Source organism: Blastocystis hominis, assembly GCF_000151665.1.
Source record: "Blastocystis hominis, Singapore isolate B (sub-type 7) whole genome shotgun sequence assembly, scaffold_4".
NCBI lineage: Eukaryota > Bigyra > Opalinata > Blastocystidae > Blastocystis > Blastocystis hominis.
Window position 1 is genome coordinate 683,440 of NW_013171849.1, and position 23,586 is coordinate 707,025.

Consider the following 23,586-nt stretch of genomic DNA (forward strand, 5'->3'; position numbering starts at 1 on the left):
ATTAAGTGTATTGTTGCTCGGACGGAATGTTACGCTATTTTCAGAGGCCATTTGCAACAATCTCTAAATGTTATGCTGATGCTGTGGCGAAACAAGCAATCAAGGAGGATGCCTGCCAGCTGAATGTCGTTCGTTACCTAGATCGCTTCCAGCATATCATGCAGAGTTATCATCGCGGTCCTATCCCGAACGTACAATTTGCGGAGTGCAGTGAAAGTGTAGTTTGAAATCGTGAAAGCAGTTGGTGGAAAGCAGATTCCTTGCGGAATTTACGATACTGAGCAAGAGGCAAAGATCGACCTTCTCTACTTTGGAGCCAACGATCCCGACAAAAACGATTTCTACATAAAGCCGTACCTCGAGCCGTCTACTCTCTCAAACTCTGTTCAAAAGCGTAAAGTGGTAACCACCTCCATAAACCAATTTCCTCGCTTGCCAACCGAAGTAAGTCGCTATCGAACCTTCAGCCAGTTCAACCACACTTGGAAGCAGCCGGAGGCTTCGAAGGCGTCATCGGAGCGTCCATGTGCTCCTGATGATGAGCTGACCATCAACAACCACATTTCCTTCAAGCGATTTTCGCAGACGCAGGAAGCGCTTGCCCTGCCTCACAGACGGGGCAAGCAGAGCGAGATCCCTAGAATTCCACGCGGCATTTATCTGCATGGCGATGTGGGGACGGGAAAAAGCTTTTTGATGGATTTGTTTTACGCGAATTGCGAAGTGAACGGAGGGAAGTGCCGCGTTCATTTCCACGAATTCATGCAGGAATTCCATCGAAAACTGCACCACTACAAAGAATCGCAGATCGAACAGAACGGCAGAGAAAGCCACTTAGCATTAACGAGCGAAAAGGACGCGATTGTGCAGGTTTCGAAGCAGATCGCGATGTCGAACATTTTGATTTGTTTTGATGAGTTCCATGTAACGGACATCGCCGATGCTCTCATTCTTTCTCACATCTTTGAAACGTTTTATAAGACTGGGAGCGTCGTCTTTGCGACGAGCAATCATTCGCCGGAGATGCTTTACATGAACGGGTTGAATCGGATGTTTTTCCTTCCGTTTATTTCCCTCATTTCGACGCATTCGCGCGTTATCGACATTTCCTCTTCCATCGATTATCGAAAGTCGCTCGCGCATCCTGTGGACGATGTCGTGCTCACGCCAAACGGTCCTGCGGCGGACGCCGTGCTTTGTTTGACTCGAGTGTTTGTTTGAGAAATAGACGGAATGTTCCCGCAGCTGAGTCCTGCGAGAGCGAAGCCGTTCGATTTGGCGTTGTCGCCAACGCGGGCGATTCATCTTCCCGCAGCGCAGGACGGCGTTTGTTGTGTGGATTACGAGCAGATCTGCGAGAAAGTGGAAGTGGATGATGCGTGTGAGGAATAGGATCGCGGAGCGGATGACTATGAATCGATTGCGACCGCGTTCCACACGGTGATTATTCGAAATATTCCTCAGTTCGATGTGGCGAAGCAGAACGAGTTGTCGCGCTTTGTGAAGATGATTGACCAGTTCTATGACCATCGCGTTCGAATCATTGTCACTGCGGAAACAGACGTGAATCACCTCTTCGATAAAGTGTTTGCGAAGGAGAAAGAGATCCAGCAAACGCTTACAGGGGGAAAAGAGATGGATTTGATGCAGAAAGGACGGCTGTCGGCGATCTCGTCGGTCGTTTTCTCGTGCAAACGAACGCAATCTCGACTGATCGAAATGACGAGCCAGTCGTATCTTCAAGCCCACGCCAAAGCCAACGAAGGTTCGGAGTAAGCGGAGGGGAAATCGTTCTTTTACTTGGAGTGTTTGTTTGGAACTGCGAGTTGTTTTTTTGTTTTACTTTTTTTGTTTGTTCTATTTTGTTATTATCTTGTTTCTATTTCATTTCATTTGCTGCTTGTTCAACAAACAAAGGAACAAAGGAACAAAGGAACGAACAAATCTACATCGTCTGTACAAGAACCACGATCACAGATTCAAAAGGAATGTTGTTCTACATCTCACTCCCTTCCATGCAGCCAAACTCGAATAAACGGAACGTCTCGATTCAGTTCTCTTCCTAAATACAACATTCGAACATGCGAAATCGTCACTTTGCCTTTGACTTCTGGGAACTACACGCGTCACACCGCATCCTCCTCAAGACTCTACATTCTGAATCGTGTCTACGAGTTTTTGGTGCACTTGCGCCTCGGTGATTGTCGTTAAATCGTCCGTGAAGTGGTAGGTGTTGTAGTAACAGTGGTTCTCGGGACTGTGCTCCTTTGGCGTTATATCGGCTTCATGCTGGCCTTTCTTCTCGAACACGAAGACGATTTCTCGTTCTTCGTCTAAAAATGGCTAGACATGGGATCAGCACAAAACGAGTACAGCGCCGATTCGGAAGCGGAATCGATGGTTTTGCGTTTCCGACGCTAGAGATTAGAAAATAGACTTTGGATTACTCGGAAGAGTTAACTTCAGCTCCACATTGCGTGGAGTGGAAAAGCAATATCTTTCGATATTGTAGACAAAACCATCTTTATCTTTCACTACACACAAATCACCAGAAATAACAGTTAAGCCATGAAGGCGTAAACTGTCGTTTGCAGCATCTATATCACCTAAACGATAGCACCAAATAGAGGAACGCACTATTTAGCACAAGATCGCAGCACTCGTGCAACACATTCCAAATCTCTGCTTTTCCTCCCGTGCGACTTTCCCAAAACTTCTATACCATAAAGATAAACAGATGCAGCAAACTTTACGAAGCGTTTGCAACTCTTCTTCCGAAACACTTTTTGCCTTCCCATCTACCTTGTAATCCCATGCTTTGATAGATCCAAGTTGAATATCACTTTTGCTAGTTGTACATCCCATGACCAAAAAATGTATGCCATCTCGAATGCATCCAACAAACACTCTAATAATCGTTTAGAGGAGAAGTTGAAAAGCGAAATTCAAGAGAGTTATCCGATTCATCAAAAATGAGTCGGATGGGTGGGATTACGGCTACAACTAATGGAGTCTGTCCTGCAACGGTCCGAAACCCCGCAAATGTGCGTCGAAGAGACATTGGACCTAAAAATGCTTCGAACGAGTCTAGATCCGTCACCGTTCTTTCCTCATACAGAGGAAGCGTCTAAAAGTGAAAAAACAAAAAGAAAATAAACTCCCGCCTTTTTTTGTGTTTCCTCTTCGTTAAATCGAATATTATATTCTTTTTTAATGCTATTTAGTTTGGATTCATAATTCTAGTTTCAAAATGGCTTTGCTATTTCCTACATTCTTCTGGGATTCAGATAGCTGAGCCCAGAGCAATTGAAGACTATCTCTACTAATGGTGTGATTTTTTCCGTCTTGGTGTCGTATGCATTGGCAGTAATAATCAAAAACATCGTCAGGAGGCGTAGCAAGCTTTGATAGATCGGTGGCTCTCCCAAACCGACGGAAGAGCGTGAGATACATTTCTTTATTGATATTTATGGTGAATGCGCACTGTTTGCGCAATTTTTTCGAAGATCGTATTTGAGTGATAGAAAAACTAGGAATCATGATGGAAGCCAGCACCCACTTCGGAATTGTATCAAAAAAGAGAGAGGCGATACGAAGCCGAAGGATTTTAGTATCATGACTCTCGGGCGCTTTCGTTATTTCTTCTTCGATTTCCTCAGCACCGGATATTCTCCTTCTACACGTTAGAGAATTCAAAAAACGAAAACTTGGATGGAGAGAGTTGTTCATCTAAATCATTCTGGTCCCTATCATGGCTTGATTTTCTTTTTCTTTGATGTAAAAAATAAGCGAATCCATACACAAACAACACTCTTCGAGCATCCCCTACGATAATGCTTGACATATCAGTATGGATGCGCTTCTTGATCGGAGCCCGCATGATATCCCTAGCGAGAATCCAACATAGCGAATCCTACGATGAACCAGAGTAACTACGCGAAACGGGCGTTTCCTCGCTCATCTTTACTGGAACTAGACAATGGAAGTTCAGTCCAAACCCAACAAAGAAAAACTGCCGATTTGATGAAACAAACAATATCCTTATTCCGAATCATCTGTGTACAAGCCAAGATCCTTTTCAGAAAGCTGGATAAAATCGAGAAGAGGCGGAGTGATGACGATCTCCTTATACGTTCCCTTTCTCATCTCATCCTTCATATATTCCTTTATCATTTGCTGATAAAAATGAATTGGGTTAAATCGCAGCAGTTCCAACTCCGACTGTCTCTGCTCCATGCATTTCTCTTCTGCATGCAGCTCGTTCGTCAGCTCTTGAATTCGATTCTATCGCTTAGTTCCACCCTCAAACCGCACTTCATGCAGCGCAATTTCCTCGCGCTTCTCCTCACTCGCCGCAGCATCATCTCCCTGCAGCTCTCCCAGAATGTGTCGTTCCGCTTCGATTTCCTTCGTGTATTGGACTTTCAGGCTCTCATGCACGATTAAAACGGCCACAGAGTTGGTGTTGGGGTCATCACTACATCGCATCCATGCGGTTCCTCTACCTCACGATCTCCTGAATCCGCGTCTGCAACGCATCGCAGAGCACTTCTCGGAACTGCTGCTCGGTGTCAAATCCGTCTAAAAATGAGAACGGAGTCGGAATCGAACCCATGACGACGGGACCGGAAAGCAATCCGTCCATTTGATAGAGAACCTTCGAGAAGGGGATGAATGCGCAGTAGTGATTGTTCTACGATGGAAGAAGGGAGCAGGAAACACTTCTTTGGACTCTTTCTGGTCGGCGATGGTAATCGGATGATGCATCTCGTAGTTGTTGTTGATCTCGATGAGGTCCATTTGCTGAGCGATGATCGTACCGCGCATTTCGCTGGGGATCGTCTCGAATAGATCCTTGTAGGAGGCAATCCGAGAGCCTACGACCGTGCTGTCGTTAATGTTGAGGAGTACGTGCAGAATCGCCATCATTCCGCAAGAATTGTCTTGCATCTAGGAGTCCAATCGAAATACAACCGTTACTTGAGGAACAAATGTTAGGTCGTGAATGGCGGAAGGATCAAGTTGACACAACTCGGCAGTCCTTTCTTTATGTTTTTGGTTGTACGGAAAGAGGAGAATCGCCCCATAGATTTTGTTATACCGACTTAAGAGTTCAGGCTGCACAATTTCGAGAGCTGATACCTAAAATTGTACTTTCCTCAGATGTTCTACTTGAACATTGTGAGCTCCGAGCTTTTCAATAATGTCAGTGAAGATATCTACAATATTGATTTAGATAATAGAATTGTACTTTCATCGGATTCTAGTTGAATATATTTATCCATTTTCAATAAATATGGTATGAGAGAATCGTTTTCTTTGAGAGTGACAGAAACTCTGACTATTTTCTCATTATTTCCTGTGTAAATCGAATGGATACTGATATCGACCTGCTAAGTATACGCTGCTATTTTCTATTGAATGAACAGTTAATTCCCTCTCTGGAATCGGAGTGGAGCGAAATGCGGCACGGACCTTTGCCTCATTTCAACGGGTGGGGTCCCAATAGTATTTTTTTAATTGAGTAGACAGCCGAGCAGCAAACTTCATCGGCCAATTTTGCAGATCAGATTGATATGGCCAATATAGATGATTCATCGTTTGACATGAGTGCGCTTATGGACGCATGCAAAGAAATATCAAAGAATCACGAAGTGGAGGAAAAGCTTAAGAAAACGAATCTGTTCCTAAGGCACGTTATGGACGCCTATGACGAAGTGATTGAAGAAGGCGAAAATGGGAAGGAGCAGATTTCGGAACGATTTTTGAAGAAGCTGAAGAAGACAAAGAAACGAGAGCCGTCAAGCAAACAAAACAGAAGACGTAATTTAGAAAAAGGAAAGGGAGAGAGCTATGCAGAAAAGATGAACCAGAAATTGCTGAAAAAGAAACGAAACCTTAAAACGAAAAGCCGGATGAGTGTTTATTAGATGATTACAGGAAATTGTTATTTTGTTTGTTTGATGAGCGTAATGAATTGTGAAATGAGAATGATATCTTTGTTGAATTTCGCTAGTTGGTCCTACAGTAGGTCTATGAGAATGATAGTGTACGAGGGATTATGAACGGAATGAAAATAATAGAGTATTGACACCTATTTAGTTTTTCTTTCATATCATCAACTGAAATGCTGTAGAACTGAAAGAATCCTCTGTTTGTAATGATGTATATCCTATTTTCAGGTAATAGTCAATGATCCAAGATAATACTAGATGGCCATAACATGATCATAAGAACTGTGAGGAAGTAAAATATAGAATCAAAACATCTGACAATTTCTAAAGATAGATGGAACAAAATGCAAGTGCGTGTTATTGAATTGTGTGTTATAATAACAGGAATGACTCTATGACTGTTAACAAATGTTATGACAAGAAACATTGCTTATAGTGTCAATTCTACTCATTATAACTATTCAATTCGTAATGTCATCATCCTAAATTGCACGTGTACTAAAATGAAATAAAAGAAGATAATAGTTGGATTACACTTATGTTGAGTACTATCAAGGATTTGTGTTGAGTGAGCAGAAAGTGTTGAAAGTGTTTGGAAATCTTCAAATTGGTGCTATTTCATATAATGAAGAACAATCCATAGAAGTAGTGGAAGAAGGAATAGTGGATATGGAGCATGGAAGTCGATTTGAAGGATTGATATTGATAGAAAAAGAAAAAGAAAACGAAGGTAAAATTGGAATTCCATTTGAATATGGTGAAATGTATGATGATGATGGATTCTTGGTGTACAATGGCATAATGATCAATTGGAAACGATTTGGATATGGAACGAGCTATCATAATAATGGAGCGATTGAATATGAAGGATACTGGTGTGATGATAATCGATTTGGAATTGGAAAAGTGTATGATCGATATGGTAAATTAGTGAATGAATGTGAATGGTATAATGGAATTGAAAGTGATACTGAGTATGAGGGAAATGGAAGCAAACCAATGAATATCGGAATGAAACATCTGAAACTGAGTGACAATTGTATATTGGTTGATTGGGATGTTTCATTGTTGTACAATTTGGAATCAATCGAAATCGGCAATGAATATTTTGGCTCAGTGCAAACACTCAAAATCGATGGATGGAATCGATTGAAAACTAACAAAATCGGATACAATTCATATTATTCAACATAATTCGCATTCAATACAATTATTTTCACTACTATGAATTATCGTTATTGTCTCAAATCAATACAAAGAATAAAAAGAATAGTATTGAAACCAAAAGGAACCAAAATCACGCGAAAACTCTTTCACATTACTTTCACTTAGCAATATTCTTTTCAATTCTTTACATAACAAATAAGAATAATGTTGGGCCATGAACAAACAATTATATATTGTTTTTCATACTGAAACTATTTTGTGACATTTCTTGTCACTAATTGTGATATAAAGAAACTGATAATCGAAACAAGATGTTTAAAAGAACAAGTTTGATACTCTTGTTCTATTTTGTTTCGATCGTGTCTATTGTGAGATATTTGATAATTGAAATCGATTCTAAACAAATTGATCGATACACTCGCATTTTGTTCAACACAGTTCCTTTATTTGTATATAACACCAAAAATCAAACTGGTATTGACTCCCTATTTATAATAATATCTAGATGTTTTCAAGTATTGTATTGAGTTTAAACTGATGTATTAGAGAACTATTATCAATAGAAAACAATTATTCTATTCGTATTGAAGGTTCTGATAATACCAAAGTTCGATTTTTGGAGCAGAAAGGTCTTCCATACAATTATGCGAAATCTGAATTGTATTCATATCCAACAATTCCTTATGGTAATGGATATTCGATTATTGAAGCTCCTGAGTTGCGAAATCTTCCAAATTTGCGATTTCTAACTATAATGTTAAGTGATTCGTGTGAACTTTCATTTCGCACGATATTAGGTAAAAAGGTTTGAGATTTTAAACGATATTATATAAAATGTATTGCATTATAATTATTATGATTTATTTTGTTTGATATGCAAAGAATAACGCGAAATGAGAACATCTGAACATTTAGACGATTTCTTTTAATAAATTCAATAGCTCTCTATAAGAACAACTACGTCGAATTACAGATATCTAAAATAGAAAAATGGCAAATGCCGAAATAGAATCCGTAGATTTTTGGGGGAATTTCGGCAGTTTAAAATCTTTTATGCTAATGTCTCCCACCTTTGATTTTTTGAATTCAGCCACTATTAACAAGAGTATTGATAATTCTATCTTCCAAAATGTGCAAGCTTGCCTGAACAAAGAAATGAAAGTGGATGGCTGGATTTCATTCATAATAGACAAAAAAACGTGTATTATCATGAAGTTTAATAATGGAATATTCGTGAATCAAGGATATGTGCTAAGTCGTGACAAAATATTAGTGGTGTTTGAAAATAGTGAAACTTGTAATATATCAAATAAGGTGGATTCCATAGAGAGCGGGATAGTGGATTTGGATCATGGAAGTCGATTTGTAGGATTGATATTGATAGAAAAAGAAAAAGAAAACGAAGGTAAAATTGGAATTCCATTTGGATATGGTGAAATGTATGATGATGATGGATTCTTGGTGTACAATGGCATAATGATCAATTGGAAACGATTTGGATATGGAACGAGCTATCATAATAATGGAGCGATTGAATATGAAGGATACTGGTGTGATGATAATCGATTTGGAATTGGAAAAGTCTATGATCGCAAAGAAAGAATTATGGAAGAATGTAACTGGTATTATGGAATTGAATGTGTATTCTATGAAGGCAATGGAAGCAAATCGCTCAATGTGGGAATGAAACATTTGAAACTGAGTGACAATTGTGTATTGACTGATTGGAATGTTTCGTGGTTTTTGGATTTGGAATCAATCGAAATCGGTAACAATAATTTTGGCTCAGTGCAAACATTCAAAATCGATGGATTGAGTAAACTAAAAACTTTGAAAATCGGCAGGAATTCATTTACTCAAGTTGTCGAACCAATATGGAACAATAACTGGGACGAAGCTTATGATAAAGCCTACAATTTATCCAAGTCATTCCATATAGTGAATTGCTTGTCACTGGAATCCATTCAGATCGGTGACTATAGTTTCAGTGATTTTGCTGGAGAATTTGAATTGAAGAATCTACCGCAATTACAATCCATTCAAATAGGGACAATTGGAAGTAAGTCACGAAACTTTTATGATGGTACGCTGGTGCTTCGAGGTATTGATATGGTCTTAAGCATATAATGATTAGATCTTCCAAATCTACAATCCGTTACACTAGGTTGGTCTGCATTTTGTTATTCGTTGAATACAGTTTTTGAAAGTACTCCATGAGTATGATGAGAAGATTGTATTTGTAGATCTTCCATCTCTACAGTCGATTCAGATGTGTTGGTGTGTTCTTGAAGGAATCAATTATGAAGAATCCTGTTCATTAACTATGCGAAGTACGAATGATATAAATGGGAATGGCTTATGTGTAGATCTTCCAAAGCTAACATCTATTATCAATCCGAATGGATTGAGTTTCTTTTGTCCTCGTTTAGTAACACTAGAGAGTAGTTTGAAATTGGCAATAATGAGTGGAAATAGACATTCCTAATCTTATACATGTCAATCTACCTTTCTCGTTTCAGAAAGTTCAAATGAAATCTATTAAGAGTATTATCAAATGGCTTCTCATTAAGTTTAGATGTTTCTCCCCTTCTCGCTGATCTTGTTCAAATCAAAAAAAGGTAATTTTGTGGAATTGATTGGAATAATGCAATTAGAATCAGTCATTATTAGCAACAATTGCGCTGCTTGTTTGCTTGCTCTTTTGTTTGTTTTATTCCTATTTCTTAGACAACTCCATTCATCATTCAATAGTGATACTGATACCTTGAAACTACAAGTCAAGAAGACAAATATAGGACTCAGTATCCTCTATCTACTCATTATTCCTATTACCATCATCAAACAATTAGTGTACAACAAACACTCAAATCATTATGAATCCATCCCTTCTGATGTCCATCCTCCATAAATGGCTCCACAAATCCACGAAAAAAGTGCTCCGTCAAATCCCATCTCGCTCCAAATCCTTTTTCTTCTCTCACCTCCAAACATTTAACATCATGTGGTAAAATGTGAATATTAATCCAAATACAGTGTTCAAGAAGACGAAGAATGGTTCCAGTCGCATAGTCATTCTGAACCACCTCAGGTCCCCTCATACTGAGTGTAAGTCTGGATAAATAGCCTACTTGACCCAATTCTGTTTGCAACGAATGCAATGCTTGCTAAGAGCTCGCGCTCCAACGGTTAGTTTTGATTTTGGATTGTTTGGAATTTGAAATTGAGCGAGAAGCAGATGTTTTGGAGGATATAGCATCAGTATACTTCCGATTGTGTGACGAAGACCGAGTAAATGATAAATTCCATGTTCCCCAAGAACGGATAAGACTTCTCTCAATTTATCTTCACGCAGAAGTGTTAAAACATGCTCTGAACAAGCATCAAGAATAGAACATTCCAATAGGGAATTATTATATCCTTCAACTGAAGAAACACATTGTGGATAATGACCAGATTCTTTCCAGACATAGAATCGGACTGCTAGTTCAATGTGAGGAGGATGTTCAAAATAGTGCGAAGAAATAGTTCCATTTTCTAGATAATCACGCTCCTTGGCACTCTACTGTTAAAATCAATACTTAGACAGAACCAAACTGTTCATATACTCATCATAATTATCTTCACTACTATGAATTATCGTTATTGTCTCAAATCAATACAAAGAATAAAAGGAATAGTATTGAAACCAAAAGGAACCAAAATCACGCGAAAACTCTTTCACATTACTTTCACTTAGCAATATTCTTTTCAATTCTTTACATAACAAATAAGAATAATGTTGGGCCATGAACAAACAATTATATATTGTTTTTCATACTGAAACTATTTTGTGACATTTCTTGTCACTAATTGTGATATAAAGAAACTGATAATCGAAACAAGATGTTTAAAAGAACAAGTTTGATACTCTTGTTCTATTTTGTTTCGATCGTGTCTATTGTGAGATATTTGATAATTGAAATCGATTCTAAACAAATTGATCGATACACTCGCATTTTGTTCAACACAGTTCCTTTATTTGTATATAACACCAAAAATCAAACTGGTATTGACTCCCTATTTATAATAATATCTAGATGTTTTCAAGTATTGTATTGAGTTTAAACTGATGTATTAGAGAACTATTATCAATAGAAAACAATTATTCTATTCGTATTGAAGGTTCTGATAATACCAAAGTTCGATTTTTGGAGCAGAAAGGTCTTCCATACAATTATGCGAAATCTGAATTGTATTCATATCCAACAATTCCTTATGGTAATGGATATTCGATTATTGAAGCTCCTGAGTTGCGAAATCTTCCAAATTTGCGATTTCTAACTATAATGTTAAGTGATTCGTGTGAACTTTCAATTCGCATGAAAGTTCGAAACAAAACGAGATGGGTCCAACACAAGCAAGGATATCACATTGTATTCGTAACAGGAAAATCGGATTCTCGGTGCAATCAGCAGATTCATCAAGAAAACATGCAATTCCACGATGTTTTGCAGTTCGACCATATCGATTCTTACCACAACCTCACTCTTTCTGTACTTTATTCCCTTCATTTCCTTCATAATCTAAGTCTCCCCGTCCAGTATATACTCAAAACAGACTCGGATTGTGTGGTGAATTATCCACTCCTTCATAAGCTTCTGGATCAGATTCCTCCTTCCTCTGCGTCGAGAGACAGGGTTTACATGGGAGCTTGCAGGCGAAACACCAAATATAATGTGTACGACGCATCGAAGAAGAATTTTATCCCCATCTCACTCACTCAAAATGAATTGTGGTACTCCTATTATGTCACAGGCGGAGGCTACGTGCTTTCCTACTCTCTTCTACCAGAGCTCTTGGTCGGAGCAAGTCATCTGAAGTTCATTGGGCACTTTGAAGATGTGAATGTGGGGCGAGCACTGGAGCTGGTGGGAGTGAAGTGTATCGATCGCTCGAGTGTTTGGATTCATAGGCATGGGTGCCCAGATAAGCAGTCCTGTCTGAAGGCTGTGGTGATGCACCCGAAGCATGATAAGGACGAAATTGACAGGTTTTACTCATATTTAGCGTCGGTTGTTTGTTACCAACACAATAGCAATCGATTTTCATGCATTTCAACACGGTGGCCTTTTCGACTTCGTTACCCCTTTTTTTAAGTCCCTTCTTTACAGTGTGCTTTTAAAACCCTAAAGCTACAATTCCTGTTATTTTTAACTATTTTTCCACTCCTTTTTTATTCCTTCATATTTGTTCACCAAGTCAATAGTGCCATGTTTGCTAATGCTATTCGCACTTCTATCAAAGCGCTAAGAGTGCCCGCGGTGGTTCCCCTGCGTTCTATGATGACTTGCACAAATTACCGCCCGAATACGAATCTTCATCGCTCTCACCCAGGGCAGTTGTATGTACAAAGAAGAACGTTTTGGGGTCCGGTGGTGAGACTTTTTACTCAGCTTGCTGCCTCTCTCACTTCGACTACAATCCGAGCGTTCTTCCAAGCCTTCCAAGAGGCTTCAGGTTTGTTTTCGCTTTGCTTTCTGAGAGTTAGCAAATGCCTCGTCTCAAGGTGACACTACAGCAGCCAACGTGGTGAAGAACATGTCTCTGCGACATGGCATTTCTATTAACGAGTCCCTCGAGATCTTAAACATGAAGCGAGAAGATGTGAACCCCACATCTCTTTCGGAGGTAGTCATTCCTAGTTTGATGAATTTTAGCGGTTCCAACAATATTTTGAGGCAAATGATCCCAAGACGGGCGGCTCATTTTATCTTCAGTCAAAGGTCTACCGTGCTCACGAGGCGCTTTTGGATGAATTGGAGCAATATGGGTATATTCGCGATGAGAATGCAGTAGCACAGGCAACTGCGAGTGCTTCTACGTCTGAAAAGACGGAGGACGCGAAGAAATCTGCCTAATCGGAAGATCTTGCTGGTTTGGGAAACAAAGTGGTCATTAGTCTATATCTTTCTTAACATGTTTTGCTGGAATCATTCTTTTCTTGTATTCTCTTCTTCTTGTAGATGGCATACGCAAGTTCTAACTCCTTATCGAGTGAGCGATTAAGGCGTTGCAGAGTTTGTCTGCAATTAATAGAGATGGATGCTTTTACAAGATTGTAGTGAGCTGCCGCTGCTGTAATGAAGCAGAAGCAGAAGCAGAAGCAGAGTACGCACCGCTCTTTGAAGACACTTGCTGCTCGAGTTCAAGCAGAAACGCTTCGTCTTCCAAATCAGAATCGTCTAGAAATTCACTTTGCTGCGACATTATTTGGATTTGCTCGATTGGAGGATTGGCGGGAGAAAAAAAACAAGGGATACTGAACTTGCCGCACCCCCTATCCGTGTTCGAAATGTGTATGTAATATAGTCAACAGAGGCTTTTGTAAAACAGAATTGATACCTTTTTGTAAAGAGAAACGGAGAAACGGGGTACCCCATTGTGCGGTAGAAGTGGTTCATCTCCGCGGTTTTCCCGTACCTTCTCCATTTCACAATAAATCGTGTAGAGCCGATAACTCATCAAGGAATATTAATTCGTGAGAACAATGGCTACTGAAGCTGAGAATAAAAGTGTTGTATATCAAATTTCCCTAAGAACGCCGAATGGAGAGGAGGAGAAGTTCCACATCTCCTCGAATGATTCCGCTGCGATCCTTCGGAATCGTATTCTCATGTTGCCAAAGCTGGCTGTGTATACTGCTTACCACTTTGAAGTGGAGAATACACAGGGTGGTCAGGACTTATATCTTGATAATTATACTCCATTTAGTGAGGTTCCTGTGATTGGTGAGGGCACAACGATTCTGCTCGTACCGGATCTGTATGATGCCAATTCTATTCGTTACCAGATCAAGAGATCGGTCGCCCTGCTTACAAACAAGGTCCCACAGATCAGCCAACTCGTAAAGCTGAACAACGAAGAGCTTCCTGAGTCCCTGAAGGACTATGTGACTCAGATGGAGCTGCGTGCGAAGCAAATCGAGGAGAAGAAGGATCCTCAGCCTTTAGATTTAAAAGTCCGTGTGGATGAGAGTATTGCGGAGCAAGATGCGGCCTTTAAGGAGATGTCGATGAAGAACTGGGAGGCGGAAAAGAGAACCGATTTGGAGAATTTCATAACGTTGTTCAAGTCGCTCAACGAGGAGAAGCCTGTGCCCGTGAAGAGTCTGTCTCTTTCTTCGTACAACCCGCCTTCTTCTTCTCGCCGCGCCCTGGGCGATCTGATTTACCTGCGTGTAGGTCTCGTCTCCCTTCTCGAGTCTAGATGCAAACCGCGGAGAACAACGTGTTCCACATCACTGGTAACGTGGCTGGTTTCTACGCCAACGCCTCCACCGATTCGGTCTTCAGCCCTGCCAACAACAGCAGCTATCCGGTCGTGTACCCCACTCTTCCTTCCATTATGTGCGCTCTCTCGTCGGGTTTCAAGCAGTGGTACACTCGCTCCTTCCTGAACGTCCGCAGCAGCAACATCTCGACCATCATCCGCTCGCTCCCGCTGCTTCCTTCGCTGGAGAACAGCAGCAAGGGCTGGTTCGCCTCGGAGGAGAAGGACTCGACCAATCTGTTCGATTATGCGGATCAGATGATGAGCGACTCGCTCCCGCTCCCCTTGCTGAAGACGAAGCAGGACGAGCACTGGATGGCGGAGTACAACTCCGTGAAGTAGGGGCTGTGGCACGCGATCGAGTGTAGATCGGCGGCGCTCTCGGCGGAGATGAAGACCTCGCTGGTGCTGACGAAGGAACAGAGCTTCGCCGCGGCCGCGGTGAAGGCGGTGAAGGCGATTGTGGACGGTAGGCCGTGGAGGGGCGAGTGCGATGGCAGAGGGCTTCGTGTCGATTCTGTACAGCGACAAGCAGCTGAACTACGCGGTGGACGACATCTTCATCTCCTACGTGGGGAACAAGGACAGCGTGTTCGCGATCAGCGACTGCAACGAGGAAGTGACCTGCACGCGCGTCATCAACTCGCTGGGAGTGGACGGTCTGCACACCTGCCTCACTGCCTGCGTGGACTACAAGGGCCGTCGCTACCTCGCGCAGTCGTCCATTCCGGGCATCACCAACGTACGATCCGGTTCGCTCTCTCCTCACGCGTGCAGATGGCCCCCACCAGCATGATTCTCTGGGGATCGCTGGACAACGGCTCCACCATCTACGCCGACGCGCGCGTGAAGCCCACCGTGGAGAAGCTGGCGGAGAAGCTGCACTGGGCGCACTCGACGGTGACGCCCACCGCCAAGACGGAGACGATCGAGACTCCCAAGATGGTCATTCCGGAGGCCGACGCCTCGTCGGACGTGCACGACAAGCCGGAGGAGACGCTCGACTTCCTGGGTCCCGTGGAGGGCCGCATCGTGCGTGGCGGCGACAACGTTCTCTACGCGGTGGACTATCTCCACATCGCCCCGGTGGACGCGCACTGGACCGAGGCGCACGCGTCGATGTTCCCCAGCACGAAGAAGGAGGTCTTCCGCCATCGCCAGGCCATCGTGGTGCAGTGGCTGGTCCGCAAGCAGGCGCTGGAGGCCCAGCTGGCCGCGTTGAAGGAGGCGATGGCCAAGGGCGAGACGGTGGAAGGCGTGGAGGCCTCGCGCGTGGAGGAGGTGGAGAAGGAGCGTATTGTTCGAGCAGAGTTGTGAGTGTAGTGTCCCAGACGCCCTCCGCCTTCGATCCCAACGCGTTCACTCCGTTCTGCAAGCCCGGCTGCGCGACCGAGGAGGACGTGCGCTCGCTGTCGGTGCTGCTGACCGAGTCCTTGCTGCCCAAGCTGAAGGCCGCGATGCTGGAGAACGTGCAGAGCTACACGGAGACGTCCAACCTGGTGACCGATCTGCACGGCGCGGCGGTCAATGCTCGCTATCTTGGAGAGCTGGCCGCTAGCTGCGCGAGCAACGAGGCCTCCGAGAAGGAGACGGAGCTGCGCGAGCTGTGCGAGGAGGAAATGGTGGCTCGCTCGGTGAAGCACGTGCTGCGCGATCTGATGAGCAACGAGGTGCTGAGCGGCGCGGCGGCCTTCGTGACGGTGGTGGTGCTGAACAGCCTGCTGAACCAGCAGCGCAAGAAGGAGATCCTGGTCGGCGGAAAGGACAAGAAGAACCGCAAGGTGCCTTCGCTGGTGGCGCAGAATCTGATCCGTCTGGGCCTGACGGTGCGTTTCTGGAGGGCGGGTGAGAGATAGGCGAACGCGGTGTGGCTGCGCATCGAGGAGGACGTGAAGCGCCACTTCCACTACACGCTGGGTCTGTGGGGCAAGCAGACGATGACGGTAGGGAGCCGGGGAGGCTGCTGACGGGCAGGAGACGCAGCGATTCCGCCTGCTGCGCCGCGTGTGCACGGAGAACGGCATCCAGCTGGAGGCCACGCAGTACGACCTGAGCGACGACTACGTGCTGCGCGTGGAGAACATCATGGAGTTCGTGCCGCGCGTGAAGTTCGCGATGACGCCCTCGATCGACGAGACGGTAGGCCCGCTGCCGTCGCCTGAGGGGTGTAGTGCGCGGAGGTGTACCAGACCGCGCTGCTCCAGATCAGCGAGGGCAACTTCGCGGTGGCGTACGAGCTGGCGAAGCAGTGCTTCCTGCAGCTCATCTCGGCGCACTCGCAGCTGCACCCGCAGATGATCGCGCTGCTGGACCTTATGGCCACCGTGCTGACCTCGGTCAACGACCTGCAGAGCGCGCTCCCGATCGCGCGCGCCTCGCTGTACTGCAGCGACGTGATCTACGGCAAGGACTCGATCGAGAGCGCCAAGCGCCACACGCAGCTGGCCTCGCTGCTGTACCGCTGCAACTGCCCGTGCGAAGCCCTGCTGCACAACCAGCTGGCGCTGTGCACCTACCAGTCCCTGTACGGCCCGGACTGCGAGGAGGGCAAGCAGATCCATCTCAACCTGGGCATGTGCTACATGCTGCAGAGACAGCAGGAGAAGGCCGTGGAGGCGATGCGATGCGTGATGACGCTCAAGGACACCACCGGCGACGACTACCTCAATGCTGCGTTCTACGCCACGGTGCTCTATGCGTAGGGGAGAGCGGGGCCGGTTAGCTGTAGGGCGCTGAAGAAGGAGGAGGAGATGAAGGAGAGCAAGCAGTGTCTGGAGAAGGCACTCGAGGGAAAGAGCGAGGACTTCCGAAAGGCGATGATGGAGAATCTGGAGAAGCAGTTGAAGGATTTGCATTAAGGGTTTTATGGTTCTTTTGTTTGTTTTGGGATCCCACGTTTTTGAAGGGCAGAAAGATTTCATGTCCTGATTTGGGGACAGATATTATACGATTTGCAGAAATGTCATCGGATATTGGTATCTACGGGTTGTCGACGCGAGCCATCAATTTGGCATTGAATTTTGCAGCAAAGGGACTGAGTGTGTCGATTGGACACCGCTCCTCGGATTTGGTACGTGGAATACCTTATACATGAATGCTAGATTAAGGAATGCACGCACCAAGCCGAGAAGAAGGATCTTGACGAGAAAATCACAGGAAAGAAAGATGTAGTTGATTGGATAGTAATTTTGAGGTCTAGGTAAATGGCTTTTGCGATTCGCTCAGTTCCCCAAAGAAGGTTATTTTGATGTCCAAACCTGGAACCAGCGCAGAGAAAAATTACTCCAAAATCCTTGCCGCTCTGGAGGTACTTACGGTATTCCCCAAACTGAACTTGTAGGAAGGTGATCTTCTGATCGACGCCACGAGCGAGGGCTACGAAATCAACCTTCGTCGTGAGAAGGAAGCAGCCGAGAAGGGCGTGCGTTTCCTGACCATGGAGATTTTGGGCACGACCAAAGAGCTCCAGAAGGGATGCGGCTTCCTGCTCAGCGGCGAGCGCGAAGCGTACGACCTCGTCGAAGGTCCTCTGAAGAAGGCTGCGACCGAGGTGGAGTACGAGCCGTGCGTGGCGTACATCGGCAACTCTGTGAGCGCTGGATACGCGGGCATGGCGCTGTCGAGTCTGGGTCTGGGAATGGAGCAGCTGGTGGCGGAAGCGTACCATATGCTGCACGAAGCGGGCTTCACCAACGAGGAAGTGAGCAAGAGCATCAACGGGTGGAACAAGGACTCGCTGGCAAGCCCCTTCCTCGAAAACCTGCTGCACATCCTCAAGAAGAAAGACCAGGACGTGGAGGGCTGCGAGAAGGGCGAGGGATCGCTCCTCGACAAGGTTCTGGACTGTCCGCTGCCCCGTCCCGACCACTCCACGCTTCTCCGCGAGGGCTTCGAGCACCACGCGGCGATCGGCGCTCTGACCGCCGCCGTGCAGGAGATCGCGGTGAGCGCAAAGCGCGAGGAGCGAAGCAAAGGTGCGCTTGGATTGGGAGGCTGATCGGTAGCGGCCACGCTGTGGAACGGCCCCGAATTCGACTGGCAGAAGCTGGACCACGTGCAGCTCATCGAGGATCTGCGCAACACGTTCGTGTGCGGGCAGCTGGTGCTCGCGACGCAGACGTTCGCGCTGCTGCGCCGCGCGTCGGAGGACTTCAGCTGGGCGATGAAGCTGGAGGAAGTGGGCCGCGTGGTGGCGGGCGCGGCGTCGTTCCGCTCGGGATTGCTGGTCGTGTAGGAGGAGAAGAAGAAGAGAGAGGTGACGCATAGGCTGAAGGAGAGCGTGGAGAACGGAGATTTGAGTTTGCTGCAGAACGAGGCGGTGAGCGAAATCCTGCAGAAGAAACAGGCGTCGTGGAGACGCGTCGCGGCGCTGGCGGTGATCGGAGGCGTGTCCGCGCCGGTGGCGACGGCGAGCTTGGCGTACTATGATACGATGCGACGCGATAAATTGCCGCAGAACGTGGTGGTGGTAGGAGAGAACGAGGAGGGATGAGGGACAGGCGATGCGGGACTTTTTGGAGGCGAGCAGCTTCGAACGAACCGACTGCGCGCGCGGAATGACGTACCATTGCGAGTGGACCAAGGAGACGAATTGGCTTGTTTGTTGGAACAAACACTCGATTTGCTACGCTTGTACACGACTTCGCCGGAGGCGGTCACGCCGTAATGGGGATCCACAATGATCCCGCGAGCCAGCATAAAAGAACGATAAAAGTTCGAGCACTGATAGCCCACTCGATGCGGCAAATACGTCGCAAATAAGCCCCACTTGTCGCCACACCCGTTCTGCTGCGCTGTGAGGCAGAAAATGCGGATTTCCTCATCTGTCCAATCGCCTCCCCATTGCTCCTCATCTAGGTCGAAAAGAATGAATACAGGATACGCGGAGCAACGTGGCGGTAAAAGTAGCTGTTGGGATTCGTGAAAAAACTATGACGAGCTCGCTCCCTTGCAGATTTCTATGGGGACAAGAGGAGAGGGAAAGAATACGGCTGAGAATTTAGATCGCGATTTGGAAGAGGATGAAGTGGAATGGAGTACGACTGTGTTTGAAGTGGGTGGAATAGTGCTGGTTGAGGAGGAATCGTCTGGATTTGACGATTCTGCTAGTTCTGCAAGGGTTTCAAGTGACTTGGAGGGAGTTGCAGGGTGAGACAGAAATTCCTCCATAGTGCGGGGAAAGCCGAATTTCTCGCACAATGCCGGATTGATCCACCTTCATATTATTTCGAGAAACAACGCAAACCCGTGGTAGGTTCCATCCACGTGAATGGGAAGTTCAATGCCATCAAAAATCTCTTTTTTAAAAAGTTCAGAATCTCTGTTTATCATTCGAATTGGTTTCGTTTCTGGTTCTTGCGAGGCTGGCTCCTTTTCGGGTGTTTCATCCGATAGCACAATTTCTGGTTTTAGTCCTTGTATCCGTCTATTTATTATATAAGAGAAGGCGGAAAATCCCACCTTGACTTCCGTCTGTTGCTTTCGTCAATTTCGATAGGTTTCCGTTTTTTTCTTTGCTTTTTTTCTGGCTGAATAGACGTAACAATGGATTCGATATCTACATTCAAACGAAAGCAGATGGCGCACCGAGCTCCTTTAGCATATCAGATCGCTTCTTTAGCATCTCATTTCTCTTTTGCAAAAGCTTATTTCCATCCATTCTATCCACTCATAAGGTGTTTCAAAAGAACATAAAAGGCTTCTATAAAAATAATATTCTGTTTTCAAACAAAAAACCATTCCCACTCAAGCTCACATGTCTGTTTTCATCAGAAAAAGTGTCTACAACATTCCCCTATAAACTGGCTACATGATTCCACACCGGACGAAGTGCTTCGTTTCATGTCACTGCCATGACGAATCATTTATTGGAAAATGAATTCCACAGTTAAGCTTTTCAATTCGCAAGAACTAAATGTACCGATTCTAGTCTTCGTCAAGGAAATAGGAGCTGATAGGTGAAGATTATGTGCACGATCAAGATACTATCGAAATGCTACGTGTGGTCTTTCACGAAATGGAGGGTAATATCCAGGAATGCGTGCAGAGCTCTTTTCCTGCAGATGTAGTTTCTCTCTTTCTGTTTAGTATGGGAGATAGAGTCTATTCGAAAGGCTGTGCATCAGCTAAAGGGGGTGAGTTTCTTCGATCGACTCCGAGAAACAGCCATCGCAATCTATAATTGTGTGTATCACTACAATGGTAGAAATAGGGAGAATCTAGAGTAAAGAAAAGAGGCTACAGCAGAACAGAAGGAACAACTCACGCAGCAATACCAATATTTGTTGTCCGTTCTACAGACTGTATTCAAGGATACAAAGGATTTGCTTCGAGTGAAATTTGGCACTAAAGTATGTGACATGTCCCCTGTTTTCCCAACACACTCTATGAAATATATCCTGTCTTTTTAAACCTTTTCCAATCTCCATCACAAGTAATACTGCAAAATACCCTCGAATTCTGTCAGTATTATCAGTATTATTTTTACATTTTGTATGAGCAAGCTTATGTCCGAGACCAACGAATTAGTAGATTATAACGAGGAGGAAGATAATCAAGTTCCAGCTGTTCCATTGCAAGAATCACAGGAAGCGGCCAACAAGTGAGGTGTTTTTGGATGAGCTAAGCTGTAGGGGTCACTATGCCGGAGTGGGAGGTTCTGGGTTTCAATCCTTTTTCTTGAAGGAAGAAATCATGAAGGCGATATCTGAGTGTGGATTTGAGCATCCCTCTGAGGGTATTTTTTATTTTTTGCGTGTGATTTCCTAGTTCAGAGCCAATGTATTCCTAAAGCGCTTATGCGAGGAGATATTTTGTGCCAGGCACGGTCTGGCATGGGAAAGACGTGCGTCTTTGTGATTTCCGTATTGCAAAACATCAAGCACTCCGATCATGTGCGTTTTTTCCCATCGGACGCTCACACACAGACCACCTGCGTCGTCTTCAGCCACACCCGCGAGATGGCGATCCAGATAACCCGCGAGTTTATCCGTCTGGGCAAGTATCTCCCAGACATCGTCATCAAAACGGTCTTCGGCGGCGTTCCTCTCCGCAAAAGCATGGCCGACATCAAGTCCGGCTGCGACATTCTCGTCGGCACGGCGGGCCGCATCGCGGACTTGGTGCGTCACAAAGCCTTGGACACGAGCCAATTGAAGTTTTTCGTCGTCGATGAGTGCGATCGGCAGATCGAAACCCTCTGTTTTCCTTTTTTTCCTTTCGCTAATGCGCAGCGACGCGCGCAGATATTCAGGAAGTGTTCAGAAGCGCGCCTCTGGACAAGCAGGTGTTAATGTTCACGGCGACGCTCTCTGAGAACGCGAAGGCGTCGTGTTTGAAATACATGCGTAGCGTAGTCGTTGGTTTCGAGCTTTCAACGCTAGCCGCTCTGCATCGAAATCGACGACAAAAAATTGACGCTGCACGGCTTGACGCAGTTCTTTACACGTGTCACGGAGGTGGGTTTGATGGCTCGATTCGATTGGTAGGGACAGAAGAATCGCCGATTGACGGAGTTCTTGGACAACTCGGATTTCAACCAGGCCGTGATTTATGTGTCCTCCAACGCGCGTGCACGCGCGCTGCAGAAGCTGATGACGGAGTGGTGCTTCCCGTGCATTGCGCTGACGGCGAACATGCCGGTGGAAGAGCGAATGCGCCATTTTATACAGTTTAAGGAGGTCAAGACACGAATCCTCATCACGACACAGGTGATGGGGAGAGGAGTGGATGTGGAGAAGGTGAATATGGTGGTGAACTACGATTTCCCGCCCAGCAGCAATGATTACCTGCATCGAGTGGGAAGAGCGGGACGGTTTGGCACGAACGGAGTGACGATGTCCTTTGTGAGCAGTGAGGAGGACGAGAAGGTGCTGGCAGAGGTCGAGAGCCGATTTGAAACCCACATGCACGAGATCAAGGGAGCAATCACGAAGGAGTCGCTGGTGGTTTAAAGTTGTTGAACGTTGGGTTTGTTGAACAAACAAACGTGATACTCACAACATAGCCAGGTGCTGATGTTTATTCCTTCTTGTTGTGCTTCTTAGAGTAACGCAGATTGCGAAGGAACTTGGGATCAACCTAGAGCTCAAAACGCTGCACTGTGCCTACGCCCTTCATGGAACGAGTACGCTGACGCAGAGGCTTCTTGATACCATTCTTATGGTTCTTGATACTCTGATTGCGGGCGGTATGATGCTTTTGCTTCACCATTCTAGAAAATGGTAAGAACCACTGCACTCAAATGCACATTGCACCTATGTGCTTTCTCACTCTCCAGCTGACGAAAACTTACGTTTTACTACTCTATGTTGTGAAATAGTTGCGTTTATGGATAGAAGAACCGATAATAATATGGCCCCTAATCTGATAGCTCTTCTATAAAATGTGTGAAACAATCGGGTCGTCTTCATTCGAAACTCCTGTCCCCTTTCGATTTCAACAAACAGAGCAAACATCCAGTAAAACTATAGAGCTATCTCTCGTCATCGACGATGGCAGTTGATCCTCGCTAAACACTTCGATGCTGCTTTCATACCCATTAATCACTTTCACCCAATCGTGATCTTCGCTGAACTGTAAAACACAAAGCACTCTCTTCTCATCGCACACCATTCTCCACAGAGAAAACACAACGTCCGGGTAGTCATTGGATACCCTCTTCAAGATGAGCGAGATGAGAGGAAGATTCTCAAAGAACGTGTCTTCTTTCGATCGACTGTACGATACGCACACTTTGCATATATTCTGTGACCGTTCCATTCGTCTCTGCGACTCCTCCGCGAAGTTGATCAGATTCTTCAGTTCCTTTCTACATTCCAAAAATCGGGACTATTTTACGGATCGGTTCCGCCGATGTCCTTATAACTCGTGTTTGGTTCGGTCCACTTCTCGCTGAGCTGCACATCCGCAAATCGTCGAAAAGAGTTGTCCATGAGGGCAATGCATGTGCGCAGTGCGTTCGTGTTTTTAACAGCCCCAGTGTCCATAAAGGTAATCGCTGTGTTAAGAGAAGGTGGAAAAGAGGTACTGATCTTCCCTGTTTTGGAGGATTCCTCGAAATCGGAGTTGTTTTCTAGAGTGAACAGAACGGTCGGGAACTTTTTGATGATGGTGAAAAGGGAAGGGAGGGTGTGGCTTGTGGGTTTGCGTTCTGCGT

General features: G+C 45.2%; 10 protein-coding genes; 6 read left to right on the forward strand and 4 right to left on the reverse strand.

Moving 5' to 3' along the window:
- Positions 1-26: 26 nt before the first annotated feature.
- On the forward strand, positions 27-2,066 carry GSBLH_T00003824001 (uncharacterized protein; the record flags this gene model as incomplete). Its single annotated transcript, XM_013042626.1, has 5 exons — positions 27-221; positions 256-1,198; positions 1,229-1,362; positions 1,393-1,586; positions 1,625-2,066. 5 exons carry the CDS (start codon positions 27-29, stop codon positions 2,064-2,066), a joined length of 1,908 nt encoding a protein of 635 aa, XP_012898080.1.
- A 76-nt stretch (positions 2,067-2,142) lies between these two features.
- Positions 2,143-2,865, reverse strand: GSBLH_T00006717001 (uncharacterized protein; the record flags this gene model as incomplete). The annotated part of the gene is made up of 5 exons (XM_013042627.1): positions 2,143-2,343; positions 2,374-2,417; positions 2,448-2,606; positions 2,638-2,716; positions 2,749-2,865. 5 exons carry the CDS (start codon positions 2,863-2,865, stop codon positions 2,143-2,145), a joined length of 600 nt encoding a protein of 199 aa, XP_012898081.1.
- Positions 2,866-3,676: 811 nt separating this feature from the next.
- Positions 3,677-3,992, reverse strand: GSBLH_T00003825001 (uncharacterized protein; the record flags this gene model as incomplete). XM_013042628.1 has 2 exons in its annotated part: positions 3,918-3,992; positions 3,677-3,887 (listed from the first exon to the last, which is right to left on the reverse strand). Exons 1-2 carry the CDS (start codon positions 3,959-3,961, stop codon positions 3,677-3,679), a joined length of 255 nt encoding a protein of 84 aa, XP_012898082.1. The 5' UTR covers positions 3,962-3,992.
- Positions 3,993-4,501: 509 nt separating this feature from the next.
- On the reverse strand, positions 4,502-4,950 carry GSBLH_T00007159001 (uncharacterized protein; the record flags this gene model as incomplete). The annotated part of the gene is made up of 2 exons (XM_013042629.1): positions 4,502-4,693; positions 4,723-4,950. 2 exons carry the CDS (start codon positions 4,948-4,950, stop codon positions 4,502-4,504), a joined length of 420 nt encoding a protein of 139 aa, XP_012898083.1.
- Positions 4,951-5,372: 422 nt separating this feature from the next.
- Positions 5,373-5,950, forward strand: GSBLH_T00003826001 (uncharacterized protein; the record flags this gene model as incomplete). XM_013042630.1 has 3 exons in its annotated part: positions 5,373-5,397; positions 5,430-5,494; positions 5,529-5,950. 3 exons carry the CDS (start codon positions 5,373-5,375, stop codon positions 5,928-5,930), a joined length of 492 nt encoding a protein of 163 aa, XP_012898084.1. The 3' UTR covers positions 5,931-5,950.
- A 5,529-nt stretch (positions 5,951-11,479) lies between these two features.
- On the forward strand, positions 11,480-12,256 carry GSBLH_T00003827001 (uncharacterized protein; the record flags this gene model as incomplete). Its single annotated transcript, XM_013042631.1, has 1 exon — positions 11,480-12,256. One exon carries the CDS (start codon positions 11,480-11,482, stop codon positions 12,254-12,256), a length of 777 nt encoding a protein of 258 aa, XP_012898085.1.
- Positions 12,257-12,370: 114 nt separating this feature from the next.
- Positions 12,371-13,018, forward strand: GSBLH_T00003828001 (Pam16; the record flags this gene model as incomplete). Its single annotated transcript, XM_013042632.1, has 3 exons — positions 12,371-12,658; positions 12,696-12,788; positions 12,818-13,018. 3 exons carry the CDS (start codon positions 12,371-12,373, stop codon positions 13,016-13,018), a joined length of 582 nt encoding a protein of 193 aa, XP_012898086.1.
- Positions 13,019-14,819: 1,801 nt separating this feature from the next.
- Positions 14,820-17,015, forward strand: GSBLH_T00003829001 (uncharacterized protein; the record flags this gene model as incomplete). XM_013042633.1 has 2 exons in its annotated part: positions 14,820-15,171; positions 15,207-17,015. The coding sequence occupies 2 exons, from the start codon at positions 14,820-14,822 to the stop codon at positions 16,283-16,285; spliced, it is 1,431 nt and encodes a 476-aa protein (XP_012898087.1). The 3' UTR covers positions 16,286-17,015.
- Positions 17,016-17,052: 37 nt separating this feature from the next.
- On the forward strand, positions 17,053-22,392 carry GSBLH_T00003830001 (uncharacterized protein; the record flags this gene model as incomplete). XM_013042634.1 has 13 exons in its annotated part: positions 17,053-17,127; positions 17,158-17,499; positions 17,531-17,596; positions 17,629-17,736; positions 17,770-18,403; positions 18,434-18,659; positions 18,696-18,897; positions 18,929-19,083; positions 20,972-21,165; positions 21,198-21,629; positions 21,662-21,780; positions 21,812-21,886; positions 21,917-22,392. 13 exons carry the CDS (start codon positions 17,053-17,055, stop codon positions 22,379-22,381), a joined length of 3,093 nt encoding a protein of 1,030 aa, XP_012898088.1. The 3' UTR covers positions 22,382-22,392.
- Positions 22,393-22,417: 25 nt separating this feature from the next.
- GSBLH_T00003831001 (uncharacterized protein) lies at positions 22,418-22,747 on the reverse strand. XM_013042635.1 has 2 exons: positions 22,539-22,747; positions 22,418-22,508 (listed from the first exon to the last, which is right to left on the reverse strand). The coding sequence occupies exons 1-2, from the start codon at positions 22,638-22,640 to the stop codon at positions 22,449-22,451; spliced, it is 162 nt and encodes a 53-aa protein (XP_012898089.1). The 5' UTR covers positions 22,641-22,747; the 3' UTR covers positions 22,418-22,448.
- Between the last annotated feature and the right edge of the window lie 839 nt (positions 22,748-23,586).